Raw genomic sequence first — 9,430 nt, 5'->3', positions numbered from 1 at the left:
GAACAAGTAGCTTCTAAGTTCTATCTAGATTAGAAATCTTTCCCTTGATTTTTGGCGTTTTCTCCAATAAAATGACAAAACTACCCCTCCCATGCCATGTGGCATATAGAGATTTGTTATGGGATTTATACTCTCGGTCCCACTCTCGGTCTCAGTAGCTCAACTCTTTTAAATATTAGGGTTAGCATCTCAAAACCAAATTAATTAGTGTTTATCCGAGGTAGTCTATATATTCTCGTATGATTTCCTCTTTCTAACGCGTGATTTTATATAGAAAGAGAGAGGGAAAGTTGAAAAGGAGGAGAAAAGATAGCAGTTGAAATAAATCGAAATTCTCCTTCTCCAATTCTGCCTTATTCGATTAAAACTCGTCTTTGTCACCTAAAATCTAGGGTTTATTTTCTTTATCTCGAACGTTTTGGAGATTCTGAAAGAGTTTTAAATAGTTTTTCTGGATTGAGAATGAGGATTTCAGATTCAGGTTTCTTCAATGAGGATAGTTGTCTGCCATGCACTCCCGAGGAAGAAAGACGTGTAATTACGGAATTATCGGACGCTGCTAATTCTGATTTGAAGGAAGGGAATTTATATTATCTTCTTTCTATTAGGTATTATTGATTACCTCACTTTGCTTAGTTAGTTTTGATTATTCTTTTACATATGATGTTTTATTTTTTTCTGTTTTACACTTTATTTGGAGTTTTGGATTTTTTCTTTTTTTATTGTTGTGGAAGACTCTTGTTAACTTAGCAATGTAGAAAGAAATTTAAAACTAGTTTTGTCTGGCTGACTTAATAATGCAGAGAGAAATTCAAAACAAGGGTTTTTTTTATGTGATTTATAACCTTAGTTTGGGTTTAGTTCTTGCTGCCCTAATCTATTGATTTATTATGGGTCATATTTGAGTCTGCTGATGATAGACCTGTTCGTTTAAGATTATGACACCCGATTGTGAGTGCCAAACTGATTATTGGACTCAAAATTACGTTTAAATTCGAGTCCAATAATCGGTTTGGCAGTCACAATTGGTTGTCATAATCTTAAACGAACTGGGCCTTAGTTGGATATTATCCATCCATCCTTCATTTTCCCTTTTGCAGTTGGGGGTTTTGTTCTAGCACTAGTAAGAACCCCGTGCATTATTAGGTAATTAGAGAGGTCTTTATGTATAGAGAGAAGTTCGTAGACCAGGCTTTGTTTTTTATTACTTTTTAATTTAGGTAAAAAGGAGACCAGAGAAAAAAAAAAAACTATTTTTTTGAATGGTTCAACTCAACTCAACTCAACAAAGCCTTTGACCCAAACTAGTTGGGGTCGGCTAAATGAATCCTTTAGAAAAATTTCATGAAGAAGGTGAAAGGAATCTACCCGGCTCTAATCATGGCTCTAGTTGGGTTCTTCTATGTGGATCATTTTCTTCCATTCTATCATATCCAAGGTCATGTTCTCTATTATCTTACTAGCTATGAAGTCTTTCCTCAATGTTTCTACCCAAGTTGTTTTCGGTCTGCCCTTCCCTCTTTTTAATCCCTCAATTTGGCACGAGTCGCCTCTTCTCACCGGAGCATCCAAAGGCCTACCTTGGATATGTCCAAACCATCTTAACCATTCAAAATATATTTTTTTGAATGGTTATAGAAAAAATAACTATTTTTGGCCTTGAACATGAATAAATCCAAAATATTTTCTAGGAGCCACTCAAAACAACAAAATGATTTATTAGGATGGAAAGTATTTTTGATTGCAGAGTTTACAACCAAGGCCTTGGAAATCAGTAGGAGTTAATATAACATAGCATGCACAAACAAAAATAGCATAACAATTTCCACAAAATATAGATATAATGCTATTTATTCAGAATAACTAAAGTGCCTACTTATGAAGCAGCACTATGAATTCTATGAAATCAACAGGTTCGTTAAGTAAACAAAGCAGTCAGGTCACCTCATCCCAAAAAATACCCTCATTGGCGAGGATTTCATCAACCACCATTGTAACCTTATTTTAGAATGCACACGAATTCGAAAATGATGTCAAAAGGAGTCATCCTAATCTCCAAGTTAATGTGCCATCTATGGTTATCCTTAGCATATTCTACGAGTGACCAGTTGGGCATGCAAATTCATATTGGACTTCGATGGGAACTTCTCTTCGGGCAATGACACATTGAGGGATAAACATTGATATATGAACCCTCGCCTTTCATGTCACAGTCATTGAAGTTCTTTGTGTTATGAGGGTTTTAAATAGGGATCTCATAAGTATTATGAAAATTTTAAGTGGAGAATCTTGTAGTCATTAGAGGGTATTTTAATCCAAGTGTGTTAGTTTTTTGTTTAGTGTTTTAGAACTTTCTAGTTCTCTGTTTTTTTTCTCATATATTGTAAGCCTGAAGGAACTATTCTTTAATGATCATGATGCTATGCTATGATGGAATGAATAAAGATGTGAAGTTTTATTCTCTTGTGTGGATGCGATGTCTACTACTTGCCAATTGTGCGATTCCTTAGTCTTCCCTAAGGTGTGATGCCTTAAGATTGCTAGTAGGATTCTAGCATATTCTTCTTCTTCTCTGCTGAGATGCCAAGTAAAACTCCTTGGGGGATACTCCGAGATAAGTGTCTTATTTTTTCAGTATTTTAAATCTAGATTTCTCCTATTTTATCTCTTCTTTTTTTGGTTTCTCATACAAAAACAATATGTCGGGGAACCAAAAACATTCATTCCTCTTTCCTAAAACGTCAAAACCATTATATTTTTTTTAGGACATAGGGTATCCCCACGCCATTTTAGGGCGGGACTAATCCCTATGGATGCACACAAGCTTTACCTATCCCATCTCAACCTAAACCCTGCGTCCCTTAATATTGCCCCAACCCCTTGCATGTAGCTTCCCTGCGTACATCTGCAGCTTCCCCACATATGGCTGCGGCATTCCAGTATATGTCTGCACCTTCCCGGCATTCGTTTGTAACCCTTCCAAACCAACCCTAAACCTAGTAGAAATATTTTTCCACAAAACCCTAATTTTTGTCACAAATTATAGGATTGAAAACCCTAATTTTTTTGCTTCCTTTTCACCCTTATTCCCAAACATATTTCCCCATGTTGCTAAATCATCTAGATTTTTCAGTTTCTTTAAAACTCAAATGTTTTCAAGAACTTGCACTAAACTCCTCAATCTGTGATTAAAATATGCAGACATACTACCGTCTTTTGATTTGTCTTCATTTTGGTATCAAATTATTATTCCTTGGTGATTCGTCCTGCATCATATTTGGTATCAGAGCTCGGGTTGGAAACATGTCGTCCAGGTGAAGTGCCAATCGAATAGTTGAGTTATTGGAAGGCTTAAACGCCAAATTTGAAGGGTTTTTGTCCCACTCGGCTTGTGTGCACGGTACTCATCAAGATTTCCATGCACCTCTTCTAGCCCTGGAGACTCCACATGTTGCAGAGTCAGGTGTTCGTGCCGAAACAATTATTGTCGATACCTTTTATCAACTGTCCGAAATTAGAGCAACAGACGAAAGCTACTACATCATACAAAGTTGGTTTTGACGATGCTACTTGTTATAGCAACGGAATTATTGTTGATCCCTTTAAATCCGCCTAACGAAAGTCATGCAATTCTTGTACTAGTACTAAATTATACGCCTCAAAATTCTTCCACTTTATCATACTGAAGCTTCTCGTTTTTTAATTGAAAATTCTAATGTTTTTTTCTTTTCCAAATGGATCTCAATATTGCCCCCAAAATTCAAGGCCCATTCGTCTAGTAGCTCCTCAATTGATATCCGAATAACGCAATGAATAATAACACAAAGAATTCCCTTTCAATGTAATTGTAAAATGCAACCAATCCTAAGCAAAGGAATAATGGATAAGTTGATGGTCCCTGTTTCCTTTGTGGATGCATCGATTTAGGGTTCGTCACCTCTGATGATTAAGATGGTCCATCCTGGGGCACATACCAGGTCCTGTGGTCCAATAAAAAATCAATGACTTTAGGGTGAAATGAGATAGGACAAAACCTAAAAATGGATGTACACTACTTATAAAACCCTATCAATGACTTGAAAAAGAGTTGAATGAGAACACACTATTGGGACACCATTTCCAAATCCTAAATTCTGCCCTGGCACACGAAAATAAATACCCTCCAATAGCAATAACAAGCTTTCTAAGGTCTCAATCTTAGACTATTTTAAGTGACACCTAAAGGTAGGTTTTTGAACAGTCTTATTTATTAGTCCATACTTGATAAGCTTTTGGTTTTAGGCTATACTCATCTCTCTCATTAATTAGATTCTGCCCTACATTTTTTAGTGAACTATAATCATGACTTGAGAAAATAAATTAATAACCTGACCATATATTTCAATTTTCTTCTCAATTTGGTAGTAGCTACTTGGTACTAGTCCTAAACCTTCTTGCACTTTATTGGCAATGCTACTGTCTTTCCTGGTGCAAGTTTGATAGTGTATTTATTATTTTATTTCTTTTATTTTTATTAAAGAAAATGTATTATTAAATCCTTGGATTGGTGTTATAACTATTATTAACAGCCTTATAGGACTGGACATCCCTCCATATGGTTGTAAACTAGGTCATCGCTGTTGTTTGGCAGGTGGTGGAAGGAGTGGGAGGAGTATACATGGAAGGACGAGAACAACTGTCCAATTGAACAGTGTAGTACTAGTTCTCAGAACTCGAATGGGGCCCTTTATATGATCCCTCAGAGACCTGGACAGATTGATAATTCTGATTTAGTGTTGAATGGAATGGATTGTGAAGGTGATGAATTGGATATTCGAGGAATGCTAAAGGAAGGATATGATTATGTTTTGGTTCCTCAAGAAGCATGGAAGAATCTCCTTGACTGGTAGTTTATTATTATTTTTTTTGAAGATTCCTTGAATGATAGCTTCATTTTTCATTCTTGCAAAGCATTTGTTTAAGGGCCACTTTCCAAATTTCTGTGATTTTATAACCTGGGTTTTCTTTTTCTCATTAACAATGACAGTTCAGTTTACTTATTTGGAAATTCCAGTTTTATTTTCTTCTAAATGCCAGCAACTTGTGATATTTAATTTTGTATAAATATCATAATGCCGTCAAGGGCAACTCTTGCTAGCTTCACTTCCAAATGTTGTACTTTTGGCAATATATCCACACTTATTATTATGGACAAAATCAATTCGATTTATTTACTTTTGAATGCGACGACCGAATTTGATATATTTGCTTTTATACTTTTGAATGCTATGAACAAAATTTGATAGATTTTCTTTGCCCAATTCTCAGTGATTAATATATATATATATATATATATATATATATATATATATATATATATATATATATATGTATGGTACTAATTATAATCAATTCGATTTGTATACTTTTGAATTATATGAACAAAATTTGATAAATTCATTCTGTCCCATTCCCAGTGATTAATTAAAATATAAATGGGAAATTCTGACATCATGACTGTGTGCCAAGCTTTGATAGCTGGTATGTTACATACTAATTTCACCCTGTTATATCTGTATCCATGATTGAAATACTTCGGGTGTGTTTGGCAACGTTTCAAATAAACCTTTTTGGTGTTTTTCTTTCTTTTGGAATCAGAAAATCACCTTTGGCATGTAAAATCTGACGAATTAAGATTCATTTTTTTTGTTTTTTGTTTTACTTCTGAAATGGTTAAAATGGAACATAAAAAAGTCGTTTCTAAGAGGAAACAAGTCGTTTTCTCGAGAGCATCCATATCTCTAAATACGACTTCATCCCTATCCCCATCTCTTTCTTCTCCAGAAAGCTGCCATTTCCGACGGCTGACTCTTGACCATAAACCCCCGACCCCGCAGACTGTAACTGGCCAGGCAAACTCTCGTATTTCTCCTCCCTCCCTCCCTGCAACTAGAAGTAGAACCCTAGAGATTTAATAGTTTCGGTTTTCCCACGGCTCTGTGTCCATCACAACCTCTGTGACAAAACACGTAATCATGGCGTCCCGAAACCCTTATTCTTCCCTGAGGGAGCTCAATTTCTTGGAATAAACGAGGTTTTTCATTTTTTCTTGTTCTTCTCGTCCTTCTCTGCTCCGTTAAAGATTCCTTATGCGACTCTGTGAGTTCTTCTGATTCCTTTGCTGTGTTGGAATAGATACAAGAAAATCATGAGAAATAATAGCCACAGATAACATTGGCCCTATGTTAGTGTCTGAGCTATAGGTTTGAGGCAACTTGTTTCTGCACTGGGGCTCATTCTGGAATCGAGGCATTAATGCCAACCTGGCCTGCTTCAATCTCATTCTGTAATTTCTTCCATACAGCACAAGACTTGCACCACTTTCAATGCCACTCTGGATTAATCTGCAAATGTGGTCCTTTGCCTGTTTGCTAATAACTGGACTGAGATCTTCAGCAGGCTCAATTCTTGCATTTTCTTTTTAGTGTTTTGTCCCTCCTTTGGTCCAACACTTTTGCAAGAAAATGGAATGTTTCAGTGAGTAACAGAGCAATGGTGACACCATTTTCATTGATTTTAAGTACTTCTACCTTTTTATCTTTGGATAGATTAGGCAAAAGAGAGAAGCAATTACTTTTACCCTTTTATCTTTGGACAAGCAACAGAGAAATGGTCATACCATTTTCATTAATTTTACTTTCACTCTTTTATCTTTGGATAGATTAGGCAGCAGAGAGAAGCAATAGCTCTTGCTTTTTAGTAAGTAACGGAGCATTGGTCATACCATTTTGTTTTAAGTTGGGTTCTACAGTAGGATAAGTCAATACTATAGTTTCATATATATGGACATTTTTTATCTAGAGTATACAAGTAACTGTTAAACTAATAATTATCAATGAAAGCATATTGTGGAAATAGATGAGAAGAGACATTTTTGGGAGATGATATTTTCACCCCCACTGCATTACGTGCACACCCCCCTTATAACCTGATTTGACGTGAAAAGTGGGCAACTTGATGTCATATCACGTTATAAGGGGTGTGTGCAAGTACTGCAGGGGGGTGAAAATATTATCCCCCATGTGTCTAAAGATATATCATTGCAAACAATCGAAACCATTCAAAAAAAAATAAAAAAAAATCGAAGTAGAACAATGATCTGAGCAAAATCTAGAACCTTTGCAGCCCAATCACAAACAAATAATCCAAAGCTGTGCTCAAGAAATTAGAAAATGGAATCAAGAAATAAACAAACAATCAGTTACCAAACATGATTCTAATTCCTTAGACTCAACTCAACTCAACTCAACTCAACTCAACTAAGCCTTTGTCCCAAACTAGTTGGGGTCGGCTAATGAATCCTTTAGAAAATTTTCATGAAGAAGGTGAAAGGATCTACCCGGCTCAAATTGACTAAGTCTAATCCTGACACTAGTTGGGTTCGTCTACATGGATCATTATCTTCCATTCTATCCTATCCAAGGTCATGTTCTCTGTTATGTTCGTAGCCCTCAAGTCTTTCCTCACTGTTTCTACCCAAGTTGTTTTCGGTTTGCCCCTACCTCTTTTTACTCCATCAACTTGGCACGATTCACTTCTTCTCACTGGAGCATCCTAAGGCCTACGTTGGATATGCCCAAACCATCTTAAGCGGCGCTCTCTCATCTTCTTCTCAATTGGTGCCGCCCCCACTTACGGATGTCTTCATTTTTAATTCGATCTAACCATGTGTGGCCGCACATCCATCTAAGCATTCGCATCTCCGCTACACTCATCTTATGCACATGCTGTTTCTTGGTGGCCCAACATTCTGAGCCGTACATCATGGCTGGAATTCCTTAGAATCAGAAACAGAATAAAAAATGGAACCAAGAAATATAATGAAACTTGAGAAACAGAATCAGAATTGTTGCCGAACGCACCCTTCTATTTAACTCACATTTCACGGAAGTGTTTGTGATCAATGTGTAATTTTCTTGTCCATGTTTTGACATGCATAGAATTACATCCTTGAGTGTTATATAGTCCTGATTTCTTTTAATACCCTTTCTTTGCGTCATTTATGATTTATGCATCCTCAGATCCTCTTATGCATTCATTTGCGAGGTCCTAGGAATTACCATACTTGGCAAGGGTCAATTAATTATTCAATGATTTATTCCTCAGTTTTGTAACATTTTATCCTTACCGATGATGGTATTATTGTAGTTTCTCACAAAGTGATGCGAGTTAGCAAGAAATCCAACAAAAGCAGAAAACTTGCTAGAGACTCGAGCAATCACACAGATGATCCAATAGATCTTCATTAACAATGATTATGGAGGGATATAATTGTTAAAATGAAAAATCGATAGATATGGTATGGTTTATATGTTATTAATAGTGGTTAAGTAATAGTAATTAGTTGTAATTCTTACAAAAAAAAAAAAAAAACAAATAGATATACATGGGGTATATGTCATTGATGGTATTTTAGTAATTAGTTATTTTCTGCCTTCATGGGTTCGAGTCACGGAAACAACCTCTCTGCAAAGCAGGGGTAAGGCTGCGGACATCTAGCCCTCCCTAGACCCCTCAATGGCGGGAGCCTCGTGCACTGGGCCGCCCTTTTATATAAGTCATTGTATTAGGGCTTTGTCTTCTATCTAAGTACAATCAATCTTTGTAGGTTGCTTGTCTCACGTCATCCACTTGTCTTCTCTATCCCTCAATCTACATTAGATTCAAGCAGTTTTAACATGGTATTAGAGGTCAGGTGATCGATAACCAAAGGAGATCTCCATTTGATCCTGATGTAAAGTAGCATCCATGGTTTTAAATTTCGGTTTTGGTTTAGGTTTCAGTCGCCACGGAAACAGAAATGGAAATCTTTTAAAATCATGAAAATGTATGGAAATATGTGCAAATGAGAGAATCTGATGATAAAACTTCATGAAATGCTAGTATAAACAAAAATACACGCTTATAAACCATCATAGAAGCAAGACAACCATCCATAATGGTTTAATAACATCGAACACCTATTGTCACACATTGTTAAACGTCTGATAATTCAGTACATACCATATTCCACAAGTAATTCATATAAATATTTATACATAATACACACATCACATTTCACATTCAATTCATATAAATATAATTATGTAACACTTACTGATATAGTATACCACTAATGCACTTACGATTTTGCTTTCAGTATCGTTTCAATGGGGATGGAAATGATAACATTTCATTCGTTTGGTGTCGGTTTTGATAGAAATTTAAAACCATGCTAGCATTAAACAATAAAAAAAATACAGTAAACAATCGATCCAAGAAGAAGATCAAGTAGAAGAGGAGGCGAAATAAGGTAAAACCTAATTGTCTTAATTTAAAAGAAAACATTAGTAAAGAAAAATCCCCTTTTCTGTCTCTCTCTTTCTCTCTCTCTCTTATATATATAAAATCA

At 35.9% G+C, this 9,430-nt stretch overlaps 1 protein-coding gene across 1 annotated transcript in view; it reads left to right on the top strand.

The window, feature by feature from the left end:
- The first annotated feature begins 203 nt into the window (after positions 1 to 203).
- Positions 204 to 9,430, top strand: part of LOC143876295 (ubiquitin carboxyl-terminal hydrolase 9-like) — a 47,844-nt gene continuing 38,617 nt past the window's right edge. Inside the window, exons 1-2 of the mRNA XM_077378036.1 lie at positions 204 to 608; positions 4,631 to 4,885. Coding sequence (XP_077234151.1) covers positions 463 to 608; positions 4,631 to 4,885 — 401 coding nt within the window. The 5' untranslated portion in view covers positions 204 to 462. The remainder of the gene's footprint in view (positions 609 to 4,630; positions 4,886 to 9,430) is intronic.

This window comes from Tasmannia lanceolata, unplaced genomic scaffold (assembly GCF_043159265.1).
Source record: "Tasmannia lanceolata isolate RefF3 unplaced genomic scaffold, GAP_Taslan_0.1 ptg000002l, whole genome shotgun sequence".
NCBI classification, from domain to species: domain Eukaryota; kingdom Viridiplantae; phylum Streptophyta; class Magnoliopsida; order Canellales; family Winteraceae; genus Tasmannia; species Tasmannia lanceolata.
This window is presented reverse-complemented; position numbering and strand designations above follow the sequence as displayed.